The following is a 16,791-nucleotide window of genomic DNA, read 5'->3' on the forward strand; positions in this document are numbered from 1 at the left end:
CCTCTAGAGGAGACTCAGGTTCATCCAGGATGCTCTTTTCATTCTGTATCCGCTGCATCGTCCCTGTAGAACTGGGGTCCATTATCAACACGTTTTGACTACCAGCTCTGCCGAACTTACAGTCACTCTTTCTGGAGTCAGTCGTCCTGCACACCTCGTAATTGTACACGTGTTGGAGAGTCCCTGTCCCCAAAGTGTCTGAGTAACGTGGAGGATAATATGGAATCACAGGGAGACTGGAGTGATACAGGATGCGAGACTGTCTCCATCTGTAGATTTTCACTGATATAATAACCACTAAACACGTGATGAAGAGGAAGGAGACCACAGCCAGAGCCAACACTAAGTAAAAAGTCAGGTTGTCATTGTACTCCTTGTCGTGGGTAAAGTCAGTGAACTCCGACAGCACTTCAGGAAAACTGTCCGCCACCGCCACCTTCACAATGACTGTAGCTGAACGAGAGGGCTGCCCGTTGTCCTCCACTATAACAGTCAGTCTCTGTTTCACTGCATCTTTATCAGTCACTTGGCGGATAGTTCTTATTTCTCCATTCTGTAAGCCCACTTCAAACAGCGCCCTGTCTGTGGCTTTCTGCATTTTATAGGAGAGCCAGGCATTCTGTCCAGAGTCCACATCAACAGCCACCACTTTAGTCACCAGATAGCCCACATCTGCTGACCGAGGCACCATTTCAGCCACCAGAGAGCCGCCAGTCTGGACTGGGTACAGAACCTGAGGAGGGTTGTCGTTCTGGTCCTGGATCAGTATTTTCACACTCACATTGCTACTGAGTGGAGGAGAGCCTCCATCCTGAGCTTTGACGCGGAACTGGAAATCTTTGATCTGCTCGTAGTCAAAAGAGCGCACTGCATGGATGACTCCACTATCAGCACTAACGGACACATATGAGGAGACCGGCACTCCGTTAACAGAGGAGTCCTCCAATATGTAAGAAACACGGGCATTCTGGTTCCAGTCAGCATCTCTGGCTTTCACTGTGAATATAGAGAGGCCTGGTGTGTTGTTTTCTACAATGTAGGCCTCATATGAGCTCCTCTCAAAGACAGGAGCGTTGTCATTCACATCAGAGATCTGTAAGGTGAGAGTGACGCTGCTGGAGAGGGAGGGCACTCCCTCATCAGAGCAGGTCACTGTTATGTTATACTCAGAGGCTGTTTCTCTGTCCAAATCGCTGTCTGTCACTAAGCTATAGAAATCATTTGAAGAAGTAGTTATTGTAAATGGTATGTTACCATTTATTCTGCAGTTCACTTGGCCATTGTTAGCTGAATCTGGGTCAAGGACACTGAAGATAACTATGACTGTATTTTGAGGAGAATCTTCTGGGATTGAATCAGATTTGGAAAGTATGCTGATCACAGGCTTGTTGTCGTTAACATCAATGACATCAACTATAATCTTACTGGAATCAGACAGACCACCACTGTCTTTAGCCTCAATATCAATTTGGTAATACTTGGCTTTTTCAAAGTCGACTTCGCCAACTAATATTACTTCACCATTTTCATTTATTGTAAATGTGTCAGACACGCTGTCCATAGTCGTCGATACTGAATAAGAAACCTCCCCATTTGTTCCTTTATCTGCATCAGAAGCACTCACTGTTGTCAGTGTTGTTCCTTTCTGAGAATTTTCCGTTATTGCCGCCTTGTAAACCGACTGCGTAAAAACAGGAGCATTGTCGTTTACATCGAGTACGGTCACATAAATCTTTACAGTTCCAGACATCTGAGGCTCTCCTCCATCTACAGCTGTTAACAACAATGATATTTGCTCCTCCTTCTCTCGATCCAACGGCTTGTGTAAAACCATTTCAACCTTTTTATTTCCATCCGCCTGACTTTGTATTTTCAGTACAAAATTATCCGTAGGTTTCAAGCTGTAATTTTTCAGGCCATTAATGCCAATGTCTGCATCGACCGCTCTTTCCAATACAAATTTTGATCCTGTAACTGCGGATTCGCTAATTTCAAAACGTTTCTCGTCGTTTTTAAAAGTGGGACTGTTGTCGTTGATGTCGGTGATCTCTACTGTTATTCGAAAAAGCTCCATTGGGTTTTCTAGAATAATTTGCAAATGTAAAGCACAAGGCGTCGTCTGTCTGCAGAGCGACTCTCTGTCGATTCTCTCTTTCACAAGGAGGACTCCTCTTTCTCTACTCAGCTCGATGTATTCCGCACTGTCGCCCGTAAAAATACGGGCTTTACCTGCCTTTAATCTCTTCACATCTAAACCTAAATCCCGTGCTATGTTACCCACCACAGAGCCTTTTGCCATTTCCTCTGGAATAGAGTAGCTGACTTGTCCGAGAACTGAACCGAGAGAGACGATCGAGATGAAAAACAGTACTTGCCGTGTCATTGTTCTATCCACAGTCTACGTCGCACCACAAAAGAGTTACACTCGATTTCACAACACAGATATCTCCATGTAAAAATAAATAAAGGAATGTTGATATAATCCACAAATTTCGGAGGAATCTATCCGCTTAATGTGTCCGTCTAATGGGCTTTCTGTCCGCGAATAGAGCTTTCGCCTCTTTTCTTTCTACTAGAATAACAACACGACATGGGAGGTTCTGCTTCAGATCCTCTCTCCAACTGCAACGCGTTGACCAACAGCGGCCCACGGAGTTCAAGGAGTGAAATTACAAGACAAGTAATGTTATCAGCTGAAACAGTTTAGGAAGGTGCATTATTGTATGAGGAAAAACTTTAAAAATATTTATCAAAAAGTGAGCTCCGTCGATCCGAATATAAAATATAGGTAACATGTCACAACATAGCCACAAAACAAAAACGGAGTAAGAATAACTAACAGAAATTGAAACATATTATTACAACTGTGTGACACGAAATATGGGAGCAAGAGAGGGGGAGCGGGATGCATGGGGCTGCCTCTGTCCATGGTGCTGAAACTAAACAGTCAGCGAGTAGACATACATAAACATGCAATTTTGACAAAGCCAAAGGGGAAAATGTTCTAACCTCTAGAGGAGAGTCTGGTTCATCCAGGATGCTCTTTTCACTCTGTATCCGCTGCATCGTCCCTGTAGAACTGGGGTCCATTATCAGCACGTTTTGACTACCAGCTCTGCCGAACTTACAGTCACTCTTTCTGGAGTCAGTTGTCCTGCACACCTCGTAATTGTACACGTGTTGGAGAGTCCCTGTCCCCAAAGTGTCTGAGTAACGTGGAGGATAATATGGAATCACAGGGAGACTGGAGTGATACAGGATGCGAGACTGTCTCCATCTGTAGATTTTCACTGATATAATAACCACTAAACACGTGATGAAGAGGAAGGAGACTACAGCCAGAGCCAACACTAAGTAAAAAGTCAGATTGTCATTGTACTCCTTGTCGTGGGTAAAGTCAGTGAACTCCGACAGCACTTCAGGGAAGCTGTCCGCCACCGCTACGTTCACAATGACTGTAGCTGAACGAGAGGGCTGCCCGTTGTCCTCCACTATAACAGTCAGTCTCTGTTTCACTGCATCTTTATCAGTCACTTGGCGGATAGTTCTTATTTCTCCATTCTGTAAGCCCACTTCAAACAGCGCCCTGTCTGTGGCTTTCTGCAGTTTATAGGAGAGCCAGGCATTCTGTCCAGAGTCCACATCAACAGCCACCACTTTAGTCACCAGATAGCCCACATCTGCTGATCGAGGCACCATTTCAGCCACCAGAGAGCCGCCAGTCTGGACTGGGTACAGAACCTGAGGAGGGTTGTCGTTCTGGTCCTGGATCAGTATTTTCACAGTCACATTGCTACTGAGTGGAGGAGAGCCTCCATCCTGAGCTTTGACGCGGAACTGGAAATCTTTGATCTGCTCGTAGTCAAAAGAGCGCACTGCATGGATGACTCCACTATCAGCACTAACGGACACATATGAGGAGACCGGCACTCCGTTAACAGAGGAGTCCTCCAGTATGTAAGAAACACGGGCATTCTGGTTCCAGTCAGCGTCTCTGGCTTTCACTGTGAATATAGAGAGGCCTGGTGTGTTGTTTTCTACAATGTAGGCCTCATATGAGCTCCTCTCAAAGACAGGAGCGTTGTCATTCACATCAGAGATCTGTAAGGTGAGAGTGACGCTGCTGGAGAGGGAGGGCACTCCCTCATCAGAGCAGGTCACAGTTATATTATACTCAGAGGCTGTTTCTCTGTCCAAATCGGTGTTTGTTAGTATGCTATAGAAGCCATTCGATGTATTTTCAATGATGAAAGGTACACTGTCACTCAGAAAACATTTAACCACCCCGTTATTTTCTGAGTCAGCGTCATGTACATTCATCACAGCAACAACTGTCTGTAATGTGGAATCTTCCGGTATCGATTGTGTAGTTGACATCAAATCAATTATTGGAGTATTGTCATTAACATCAATAATGTCAAATAGTATTTTGCATGAGTCCGTGAGCCCACCTTGATCTCTTGCTTTAACATGTAGCTGATAATGTTTTGATGTCTCATAGTCTATTTTTCCAATCAAACGTACCTCTCCACTTGTTCCGTGTATTTCAAATAAATCCAAGATTCCGTCAGTGTTACTAGAAATAGAATACGTTAATAAACTATTTGTGCCCTGATCGATATCTGTGGCTGTTACAGTCATTAATGAAGTTCCTTTCTGGGTATTTTCCATTAAACTTGCTTTGTATGTTGACTGCGTAAACACGGGAGCATTGTCATTCGCATCTAATACAGTTACGTGAATTTGCACTGTCCCTGACTGCTGAGGTTCACCTCCGTCGACGGCAGTTAGTGTCAGAGTCAAATGCTCTTGTTTCTCACGATCGAGAGGTTTCTCCAAGACCATCTCTACCTCCTTTTCTCCACCAGCGTTGTCGTTGAGTTTTAAAACGAAGTTATCTGTTGGGTTAAGGGAGTAGGTCTTGAGTCCGTTTATTCCAACATCAGAATCCAATGCTTTCTCTAAAACAAATTTCGCCCCCTTGGCAGCCGATTCGCTTATCTCAAATAGCATATTATTCATTTTGAATGTGGGTGCATTGTCGTTTATATCTGTTATTTCGACCGTAACGCGATAGAACTCGATGGGGTTATCCAAAATAATTTGAAAATGTAAAGCACAGGGAGTCGTTTGTTTGCATAACGCCTCTCTGTCTATTCTCTCCTTGATGAGAAGGAGTCCCTTTTCTTTATTCAGCTCGATGTATTCAGCGCTGTTTCCAATGTGCAAGCGAGCGTTCCCTGTTTTCAGCCGTTTTAAATCTAAACCCAAATCTTGTGCGATGTTTCCGACCAGTGAGCCTTTCGACATTTCCTCGGGGACAGAATAGCTGACCTGCCCAAGCACGGAACAGAGAGAGACCACGGACACAAACAATAGTACTTGCCGTCTCATTGTTTCGTTCAATGGCTCTCTACCATCACAACAAATCAGGAAAAAATCCGCAAAAAGACAGTCGTATTCCACACAGAGCAGGACCAAGACTCAAAACCCGTCAGCACAAATGTCGATGAAAATATTTTAAACCCCTTTGCCCGTGTGTCGTGTTCTCGGTATCTCGGATTGTGTACTGTATAGACCTTGTTTCCAGCGAATCTAAATCATCGGGGAGGTGCTGCTGAGCTCTGCAGTGAAACTACCACACACTGGCCAACAGCGTCCCTAAGAGTGCACAACACGAAATTGCACCAGACAGGGCATTAAGGAGACAGGCCATGGTGAGGTTAAAAAGTTATTCAAATAATGGACACAATCGAGTTGCGTAGTGTGACTGCCCTTAATGCCAAAGTAATTTTAATAAATGACGGAAACACAAAGAAATAAAAGCCAAAAACAGGATGGCGTGTTTAAAAGAAACAACTGGATGTCAACTGTACTGTGCAAGAGAATGTTACGAGAACACTCTACAGAAAAACACAAAAGTCTCTCTCTCTCTCTCTCTCTCTCTCACACACACACACACACACACACACACACACGACCTAAAATATTGGAAAACTGAGCTTTTACACAAATTCTGTATTAGCCTAAGTATCGTGATTAGTCTAGCGCTGTCCGTGGTGCTGAAACCCATTTATGACAATACACTGGTGAAATTCAGCAATAAGTGTGATTGTAAGGTTTTTTTCTTCTACTTTTTTTCTTTGTCTACTTGTTTTTGTCATTTTGGTTAAAAATATAAAAAACAAGGCTACTTTGTAACTGAAGGACTAACCTCTAATGGAGAGTCTGGTTCATCCAGGATGCTCTTTTCATTCTGTATCCGCTGCATCGTCCCTGTAGAACTGGGGTCCATTATCAGCACATTTTGACTACCAGCTCTGCCGAACTTACAGTCACTCTTTCTGGAGTCAGTCGTCCTGCACACCTCGTAATTGTACACGTGTTGGAGAGTCCCTGTCCCCAAAGTGTCTGAGTAACGTGGAGGATAATATGGAATCACAGGGAGACTGGAGTGATACAGGATGCGAGACTGTCTCCATCTGTAGATTTTCACTGATATAATAACCACTAAACACGTGATGAAGAGGAAGGAGACCACAGCCAGAGCCAACACCAAGTAAAAAGTCAGGTTGTCATTGTACTCCTTGTCGTGGGTAAAGTCAGTGAACTCCGACAGCACTTCAGGGAAGCTGTCCGCCACCGCTACATTCACAATGACTGTAGCTGAACGAGAGGGCTGCCCGTTGTCCTCCACTATAACAGTCAGTCTCTGTTTCACTGCATCTTTATCAGTCACTTGGCGGATAGTTCTTATTTCTCCATTCTGTAAGCCCACTTCAAACAGCGCCCTGTCTGTGGCTTTCTGCAGTTTATAGGAGAGCCAGGCATTCTGTCCAGAGTCCACATCAACAGCCACCACTTTAGTCACCAGATAGCCCACATCTGCTGACCGAGGCACCATTTCAGCCACCAGAGAGCCACCAGTCTGGACTGGGTACAGAACCTGAGGAGGGTTGTCGTTCTGGTCCTGGATCAGTACTTTCACACTCACATTGCTACTGAGTGGAGGAGAGCCTCCATCCTGAGCTTTGACGCGGAACTGGAAATCTTTGATCTGCTCGTAGTCAAAAGAGCGCACTGCATGGATGACTCCACTATCAGCACTAACGGACACATATGAGGAGACTGGCACTCCGTTAACAGAGGAGTCCTCCAGTATGTAAGAAACACGGGCATTCTGGTTCCAGTCAGCGTCTCTGGCTTTCACAGTGAATATAGAGAGGCCTGGTGTGTTGTTTTCTACAATGTAGGCCTCATATGAGCTCCTCTCAAAGACAGGAGCGTTGTCATTCACATCAGAGATCTGTAAGGTGAGAGTGACGCTGCTGGAGAGGGAGGGCACTCCCTCATCAGAGCAGGTCACTGTTATATTATACTCAGAGGCTGTTTCTCTGTCTAATTCACTGTCTATCACTAAGCTATAGAAATTAGTGGTTGATGTTTTTAAAGTGAAAGGCATGTTTTCGCTGATAAAGCATTTCACGTTTCCGTTTTCTGCTGAATCTAGATCCTCAGTGTTTATCATTGTAACGACCGTATTGAGTTTAGCATTCTCTGATATCACAGTTGACTTTGACATTATGTTGATTTCTGGTTTGTTGTCATTTACATCTTGTACATCCACAATTAATTTGCAAGAATCTGTGAGTCCTCCTTCATCACTAGCGAGTAAATTTATTTGATAGTGTCTGGACTCTTCAAAATCAATGTTTCCAACTAAAGTAACTTCACCATTTTCCACATTTGCCTCAAATACTTTCCTGTCATCTTCTACTGAATTCGTGATTGAATAAGTAATTTTACCATTAGAGCCTTCATCTGCATCTGAGGCTGTAACAGTAGCTACAACTGTTCCTTTAGGTGAATTCTCAGTAACTGTAGCTTTGTATGTGGACTGTGTAAAAACGGGGGCATTATCATTTACGTCTAAAACTGTAATAACAATCAGCATTGTTCCTGACATCTGCGGCTCTCCTCCATCTACAGCCGTTAACACAAGAGAGATCTGCTCCTGTTTCTCTCTGTCTAAAGGCTTCTGTAGCACCATCTCAACATTTTTATTTCCATCCGCATTATTGTGCAGTTTTAGGACAAAATTATCCGTTGGCTTTAAGTCATAGTTATGGACACCGTTAATTCCAACATCAAGATCCACAGCCCTCTCAAGCAAAAATTTTGACCCGGTGATCGCTGACTCGCTAATTTTGAAATTGATTTCTCTTTTTTTAAAAGTCGGAGGGTTATCATTAATATCTGTGACCTGGACTGTAACAGAGTAAAATTCCATAGGATTTTCTAAAATAATCTGAAAATGTAAAGCACACGGGGTCGTCTGTCTGCACAGCGCCTCTCTGTCGATTCTCTCTTTGACGAGGAGGACTCCTCTTTCTCTGTTCAGCTCGATGTACTCGTCGGTGTCTCGGGAATAAATTCGAGCTTTACCAGAAGTCAAACGTTTGGTTTCTAAGCCTAAATCCTGCGCTATATTACCGACTAAAGACCCTTTCACCATCTCCTCCGGTATTGTGTAACTGACTTGCCCAGTTACGGAGCCGAGGGAAAGCAGAGAGAGAAACAACAGCGCCTGTCCTTTCATTGTTCTAGCCGAGTATTTTCTCATCGAGGTTCCACAGTCCGGCGACATATCCCATAAACTGAAATCCATTCAAATGTCAAGCTTCAATTTTCAACCGTACAGTCCACACTGAGATAAAAAAAACTGCCTCGGTGGTCGTTGTCTCTGGTATCAGATACTCTACAGATTCCAAATGTTCGTTCTTTGCCGTCGAAGTCTCTCTCCGTTATGTCGACGTTACATGGGAGGTGCTGCTGCAACCCCACTCTCAGTCATCAACACTCTGGTCAACAGCGGCCCTAAGAGTTCATACTGCAAAACTGCAGAAAACCTGAATTAATGAATCTGTCCAGAAGACTTACTTTTAGGAAACTGTAATTGGAAAAAAAACAACAACAATAGCCACGCAAGGAACATTATCCTCTTCGCAAACGGCGAGTTGCCACTACAAGACAGTTTATGTTTCTACTTTCTGGCTTTTTTTTTTTTGAATCTGCAGAGATGATAATGTATCTATAAGGAACACAAGTCACATCTGACTGAAAGTATCAAAGAAAAACATCTTTGAAATGGATTAGCAAATAACAAGGAAAACAACTTAAAGATTAAACTGATAAGAAAATTAAAACGTGTGACATGGAGAGGAACAAATTGAGTTTAAAAATGTCGCTCTCCGACGTATTGAAATGACAAAAGTTTTTTTAACTGACCACATCACCATCACAAGTGGTTTCACAGTCTATGTACCGATTTCAAATTAACAAATCTTAAGACACACTGATGTTTTTTAAAGCACTAATTTTCATTATGAAGCCATGTGAATAATAAGTCGATGTGCTTAATGAAACCTTACCGTGCCTCACCTGGACCATAATAAAAAATGTTTTAATATTGATTAACTGAGTAAAAATAAGTTAAATATCGACACCAAGTTACAACCAAAAGAGCCCCCATCCCCTCCCCCACCTATGCAGGATTGCTTATAAAGTAGAGGTCAGTAAAAACAGGGAAAATACAAAGTTCTAAGTATGAAGAAACTGCAATAGCAATTTTAAGTGCTTGGAATTCCATGACGCCACTAATTGTTAATGAAAGAAAGTGAAGGTGCACTATTGAATAGTTTTGAAAAATGATGTTTAATTTGTCTTACCTCTAAAGGATTTATCAGTCCACTTTCACATAAAATGCAACCAAGCCAAAGTAAGGTTGGTGTTAAATAAGATAAAAGGCTATGGACTGAGAAGAACATTGTGGGACGCAGTTTGTGGTTCTGAAAATGGTGGAATAGTGTCAACAGATTACTATCAATATAATACAACCAAATACTGAAGGAAAAATGACGGCACAGAGACCAAGCTTAACCATTTGACTAACCTCTAATGGAGAGTCAGGTTCATCCAGGATGCTCTTTTCACTCTGTATCCGCTGCATCGTCCCTGTAGAACTGGGGTCCATTATCAGCACGTTTTGACTACCAGCTCTGCCGAACTTACAGTCACTCTTTCTGGAGTCAGTCGTCCTGCACACCTCGTAATTGTACACGTGTTGGAGAGTCCCTGTCCCCAAAGTGTCTGAGTAACGTGGAGGATAATATGGAATCACAGGGAGACTGGAGTGATACAGGATGCGAGACTGTCTCCATCTGTAGATTTTCACTGATATAATAACCACTAAACACGTGATGAAGAGGAAGGAGACCACAGCCAGAGCCAACACTAAGTAAAAAGTCAGGTTGTCATTGTACTCCTTGTCGTGGGTAAAGTCAGTGAACTCCGACAGCACTTCAGGGAAGCTGTCCGCCACCGCCACATTCACAATGACTGTAGCTGAACGAGAGGGCTGCCCGTTGTCCTCCACTATAACAGTCAGTCTCTGTTTCACTGCATCTTTATCAGTCACTTGGCGGATAGTTCTTATTTCTCCATTCTGTAAACCCACTTCAAACAGCGCCCTGTCTGTGGCTTTCTGCAGTTTATAGGAGAGCCAGGCATTCTGTCCAGAGTCCACATCAACAGCCACCACTTTAGTCACCAGATAGCCCACATCTGCTGACCGAGGCACCATTTCAGCCACCAGAGAGCCGCCAGTCTGGACTGGGTACAGGACCTGAGGAGGGTTGTCGTTCTGGTCCTGGATCAGTATTTTCACACTCACATTGCTACTGAGTGGAGGAGAGCCTCCATCCTGAGCTTTGACGCGGAACTGGAAATCTTTGATCTGCTCGTAGTCAAAAGAGCGCACTGCATGGATGACTCCACTATCAGCACTAACGGACACATATGAGGAGACCGGCACTCCGTTAACAGAGGAGTCCTCCAGTATGTAAGAAACACGGGCATTCTGGTTCCAGTCAGCGTCTCTGGCTTTCACTGTGAATATAGAGAGGCCTGGTGTGTTGTTTTCTACAATGTAGGCCTCATATGAGCTCCTCTCAAAGACAGGAGCGTTGTCATTCACATCAGAGATCTGTAAGGTGAGAGTGACGCTGCTGGAGAGGGAGGGCACTCCCTCATCAGAGCAGGTCACTGTTATATTGTACTCAGAGGCTGTTTCTCTGTCTAATTCACTGTCTGTCACTAAGCTATAGAAATTAGCGGTTGATGTTTTTAAAGTGAAAGGCATGTTTTCGCTGATAAAACATTGCACTTTTCCATTTTCTCCTGAGTCCCTGTCCTCAATGTTTATCATTGTAACGACCGTATTGAGTTTAGCATCCTCTGATATCACGTTTGACTTTGACATTATGTTGATTTCAGGTTTGTTGTCATTTACATCTTGTACATCCACAATTAATTTGCAAGAATCTGTGAGTCCTCCTTCATCACTAGCGAGTAAATTTATTTGATAGTGTCTGGACTCTTCAAAATCAATGTTTCCAATTAAACTAATTTCACCATTTTCCTCATTTATCTCAAATACTTTCCTAATATCATCTAACGTGTTCGTGATTGAATAAGTTATTTTACTGTTTGAACCTTGATCTGCGTCTGAGGCTGTAACAGTAGCTACAACTGTTCCTTTAGGTGAATTCTCAGTAACTGTAGCTTTGTATGTGGACTGTGTAAAAACGGGGGCATTATCATTTACGTCTAAAACTGTAATAACGATCAGCATTGTTCCTGACATCTGCGGCTCTCCTCCATCTACAGCCGTTAACACAAGAGAGATCTGCTCCTGTTTCTCTCTGTCTAAAGGCTTCTGTAGCACCATCTCAACATTTTTATTTCCATCCGCGTTATTGTGCAGTTTCAGAACAAAATTATCCGTTGGCTTTAATTCGTAGCTTTTAAGATCGTTAATTCCAACATCAAGATCCACAGCCCTCTCCAGCACAAATTTTGCCCCCGTGATGGCCGATTCGCTAATTTTAAATTTCATTTCACTTTTTTCAAAGGTCGGAGCATTATCATTAATGTCAGTAATTTGTACTGTAACCGTGTAAAATTCCATCGGATTTTCTAAAATAATCTGAAAATGTAAAGCACACGGTGTCGTCTGTCTGCACAGCGCCTCTCTGTCGATTCTCTCTTTGACGAGGAGGACTCCTCTTTCTCTGTTCAGCTCGATGTAGTCGCCGCTCTCCCTGGTATAAATCCGAGCTTTACCAGATGCTAGACGTTTGGTCTGTAAACCTAAATCATGTGCTATATTACCCACTAAAAATCCTTTGGCCATTTCCTCAGGAATGGTGTAGCTGACTTGCCCGAGCACCGAGCCGACAGACAGGAGATACATGTACAGCAGTACTTGCCTTGTCATTGTTCTTTCCGAATTGCTTCAGTTAGGTTCAATGTTTTTATCTCCCATATAACTGATATCGATTCCAATATCAATTGGCAAAGGTCGCCTGCACAATCCACACAAAAGAAAGAAAGTCTCAAAGCGTTTCCAATATTTTTCAGGAGCCGAGTGTCCCTTCTTTCCCGTCGTGTTCCTTCTCTATTATGTCGACGTTTTATGGGAGGTGCCGCTCCAACCCTTCAGTCAGCCGTCGACACTCTGGTCAACAGCGGCCCTAAGAGTCCACATGATAAAACTACAGAAATCCAACATAAACGACACTGTTCAGAGAACCTGCTGTTCAAAAATCTGAAAATGACCAAAAGTCATAAATACAGAGACAAAGTGAACATATTCCTTCACTTCTGCGGGGATATCTTTAAAGCTGTGGTTGCGTGATTTTACAGTCATTTTTAGATGCTGTACTATTTATATACCACTTCATCTTCTAAGTAATAAAAAAGTTGAAGCAAAAACACGAAGAGATCGTTCAATATAGAGTGAATACATCGAGCAGAAATAAAGGAAGCGGATAAAGTCGCTGTCCAATGTTCTGAAACGGATAAGTTTCTGACTTGGATACCCCGCACAAGTCCCCTCACAAAAAATACACTACTGTCCCAAAATTGAATAACTTTTGTGTGAATGATTCCCACAAAAAGATATTAATACTGGCCACGAAAATAAATATATCAACCACATTATTATATTGAAAACGTTCGTGTATGTTCAAAAAGTGACAACATGTAAGAAAAAGAGTCGATGAATGTTGGCAGGGGGTGCTGAAACAGTCAGTTGAGCTTTCATGCACAATGCAAAGTAAGTAGGCCTATGGTTGTTGTGTATCTGTCTTTGGAAGAAGTTAAGGTATATGAAACCAACAAATGTATTAATAATAAGTCTAAATCAAACAAGTGAACGTCTGCAATGAGGTTAAAATCGAAAATGGAGCATTGATAAAATGGAAATTAAAGACAGAAATCAATATAACAGGGCTACTGAGTAAAGGAAGACAGTTTAAGACATCAAGAAGATTATCCTCTGATATTCATTTGCCGCATAATTTCAACTGAAAAAAACTACTAGTTTTAAAATGTAAAAAAAAAAAATTCATAAATACTTTGTAAAAACTTAAAGCAGTCTAACCTCTAGAGGAGAGTCTGGTTCATCCAGGATGCTCTTTTCATTCTGTATCCGCTGCATCGTCCCTGTAGAACTGGGGTCCATTATCAGCACGTTTTGACTACCAGCTCTGCCGAACTTACAGTCACTCTTTCTGGAGTCAGTCGTCCTGCACACCTCGTAATTGTACACGTGTTGGAGAGTCCCTGTCCCCAAAGTGTCTGAGTAACGTGGAGGATAATATGGAATCACAGGGAGACTGGAGTGATACAGGATGCGAGACTGTCTCCATCTGTAGATTTTCACTGATATAATAACCACTAAACACGTGATGAAGAGGAAAGAGACCACAGCCAGAGCCAACACTAAGTAAAAAGTCAGGTTGTCATTGTACTCCTTGTCGTGGGTAAAGTCAGTGAACTCCGACAGCACTTCAGGGAAGCTGTCCGCCACCGCCACGTTCACAATGACTGTAGCTGAACGAGAGGGCTGCCCGTTGTCCTCCACTATAACAGTCAGTCTCTGTTTCACTGCATCTTTATCAGTCACTTGGCGGATAGTTCTTATTTCTCCATTCTGTAAGCCCACTTCAAACAGCGCCCTGTCTGTGGCTTTCTGCAGTTTATAGGAGAGCCAGGCATTCTGTCCAGAGTCCACATCAACAGCCACCACTTTAGTCACCAGATAGCCCACATCTGCTGACCGAGGCACCATTTCAGCCACCAGAGAGCCGCCAGTCTGGACTGGGTACAGGACCTGAGGAGGGTTGTCGTTCTGGTCCTGGATCAGTATTTTCACACTCACATTACCACTGAGTGGAGGAGAGCCTCCATCCTGAGCTTTGACGCGGAACTGGAAATCTTTGATCTGCTCGTAGTCAAAAGAGCGCACTGCATGGATGACTCCACTATCAGCACTAACGGACACATATGAGGAGACTGGCACTCCGTTAACAGAGGAGTCCTCCAGTATGTAAGAAACACGGGCATTCTGGTTCCAGTCAGCGTCTCTGGCTTTCACTGTGAATATAGAGAGGCCTGGTGTGTTGTTTTCTACAATGTAGGCCTCATATGAGCTCCTCTCAAAGACAGGAGCGTTGTCATTCACATCAGAGATCTGTAAGGTGAGAGTGACGCTGCTGGAGAGGGAGGGCACTCCCTCATCAGAGCAGGTCACTGTTATATTATACTCAGAGGCTGTTTCTCTGTCTAATTCACTGTCTGTCACTAAGCTATAGAAATGAGTGGTTGATGTTTTTAAAGTGAAAGGCATGTTTTCGCTGATAAAACATTGCACTTTTCCATTTTCTCCTGAGTCCCTGTCCTCAATGTTTATCATTGTAACGACCGTATTGAGTTTAGCATCCTCTGATATCACGTTTGACTTTGACATTATGTTAATTTCAGGTTTGTTGTCATTTACATCTTGTACATCCACAATTAATTTGCAAGAGTCTCTGAGTCCTCCTTCATCACTAGCGAGTAAATTTATTTGAAAACTTCGCGACTCCTCAAAATCAATATTTGCAACTAAAGTAACTTCACCATTTTCCTTGTTTACCTGAAATAATTTCCTTACATCATCTCTATTTGTGATTGAATACGTTATTTTACCGTTAGAGCCTTCATCTGCATCTGAGGCTGTAACAGTAGCTACAACTGTTCCTTTAGGTGAATTCTCAGTAACTGTAGCTTTGTATGTGGACTGTGTAAAAACGGGGGCATTATCATTTACGTCTAAAACTGTAATAACGATCAGCATTGTTCCTGACATCTGCGGCTCTCCTCCATCTACAGCCGTTAACACAAGAGAGATCTGCTCCTGTTTCTCTCTGTCTAAAGGCTTCTGTAGCACCATCTCCACATTTTTATAACCATCAGCGTTATTGTGCACTTTCATAGCAAAATGATCGGCCGGTTTTAATTCGTAGCTTTGAAGATCGTTAATTCCAACATCAAGATCCACAGCCCTCTCCAGCACAAATTTTGCCCCCGTGATCGCTGACTCGCTAATTTTGAATTCGATTACGCCCTCCTCAAAGGTTGGTGCATTATCATTAATGTCGGTAATTTGTACTGTAACAGAGTAAAATTCCATAGGATTTTCTAAAATAATCTGAAAATGTAAAGCACACGGTGTCGTCTGTCTGCACAGCGCCTCTCTGTCGATTCTCTCTTTGACGAGGAGGACTCCTCTTTCTCTGTTCAGCTCGATGTACTCGTCGGTGTCTCGGGAATAAATTCGAGCTTTACCAGAAGTCAAACGTTTGGTTTCTAAGCCTAAATCCTGCGCTATATTACCGACTAAAGACCCTTTCACCATTTCCTCCGGTATTGTGTAACTGACTTGCCCAGTTACGGAGCCGAGGGAAAGCAGAGAGAGAAACAACAGCGCCTGTCCTTTCATTGTTCTATCTGCGTATGTTCTTACTGAGGTTCCACAGTTCGGCTTTATATCCGACAAAAAGAAATCTGTTCCAATGTCAAGCATCTATTTCCAAATGCATAATCCAGACTGCAGAAAAAAAAGCCCAGTGCCCGTTGTCTCTGGTATCAGATATTATACAGATCTCGAGTATTCGTTCTTTCCTGTCGTAATCTCTCTTCATTACGTCAACGTTGCATGGGAGGTGCCGATACAACTCTCCTCTCAGTCATCAACACTCTGGTCAATAGCGACCCTAAGAGTTCAAGCTGCAAAACTGCACAAAACTGCAGAAAACGACATGAATTAATCTGTCCAGAGGACATGCTGTTATGAAGGTCTACCTGGAAATGAGGCAAAAATTTGCGTTCATAGAGGCAACTTTCTAACTTTTGTTGGAATCTTGAAGTACAGTAATGTGCCCATAATAACGCGAAGCACACAAAAGCATGTTTAAAATAGATTAGCAAATAACAAGGAAAAACAACGAGAAGATTAGTGGAACGGAGAGATGGAACTGAGTCTAAATATGTCGTTGTCCAAGGTCCTGAAATGATGAAAGTTTTCTGAATTTACCACATCAGCATCACAAGTGATTTCACGGTAGATGTACCAATTTCCTCTTAAGAAAAGTGTCACGTATGGAACCACGTGTATAATAGGTTTTCAATACATCCTTACAGTGCATAATCTGGACCATAATAAAATATAAAAGATGTAAAACTGAAAGAGTAAAATGGATATTCAGTTAGGCCTAAATATCGACAAAAAGTTACAAACCAAAGCCAAATTACTTTCTGTGCAAGGCTGCACAGAAAGTGAAAGCAGTACAATTAAAAAATGTTCTACAAATGAGTATATTGTTAAAGATGCAGACACTATAACAA

The 16,791-nt window shown here is 42.8% G+C and overlaps 4 protein-coding genes across 28 annotated transcripts in view; all 4 read right to left on the reverse strand.

The window, feature by feature from the left end:
* LOC139606386 (protocadherin gamma-C5-like) overlaps positions 1-16,791 on the reverse strand; it is a 276,343-nt gene that overhangs the window by 92,633 nt on the left and 166,919 nt on the right. Inside the window, exon 1 of one of the 25 annotated variants that reach the window (XM_071458550.1) lies at positions 2-2,565. The exons of the other annotated variants lie outside the window; for them this stretch is intronic. Coding sequence (XP_071314651.1) covers positions 2-2,383 — 2,382 coding nt within the window. The 5' untranslated portion in view covers positions 2,384-2,565. Of the gene's footprint in view, position 1; positions 2,566-16,791 lie in introns of those variants that run through there. 25 annotated transcript variants of the gene reach the window in all.
* On the reverse strand, positions 2,751-6,194 carry LOC139606393 (protocadherin beta-16-like). The gene has a single exon (XM_071458573.1). The coding sequence runs from the start codon at positions 5,392-5,394 to the stop codon at positions 2,836-2,838; it is 2,559 nt and encodes an 852-aa protein (XP_071314674.1). The 5' UTR covers positions 5,395-6,194; the 3' UTR covers positions 2,751-2,835.
* Positions 9,601-12,337, reverse strand: LOC139606403 (protocadherin beta-16-like). Its single transcript, XM_071458586.1, has one exon. The coding sequence runs from the start codon at positions 12,335-12,337 to the stop codon at positions 9,869-9,871; it is 2,469 nt and encodes an 822-aa protein (XP_071314687.1). The 3' UTR covers positions 9,601-9,868.
* Positions 13,452-16,753, reverse strand: LOC139606400 (protocadherin beta-16-like). The gene has a single exon (XM_071458582.1). The coding sequence runs from the start codon at positions 15,968-15,970 to the stop codon at positions 13,490-13,492; it is 2,481 nt and encodes an 826-aa protein (XP_071314683.1). The 5' UTR covers positions 15,971-16,753; the 3' UTR covers positions 13,452-13,489.

This window comes from Trachinotus anak, unplaced genomic scaffold (genome assembly GCF_046630095.1).
Source record: "Trachinotus anak isolate AG129_WGS33_773 ecotype Australia unplaced genomic scaffold, CSIRO_AGI_Tana_v1 ptg000021l, whole genome shotgun sequence".
Classification (NCBI taxonomy): Eukaryota; Metazoa; Chordata; class Actinopteri; order Carangiformes; family Carangidae; genus Trachinotus; species Trachinotus anak.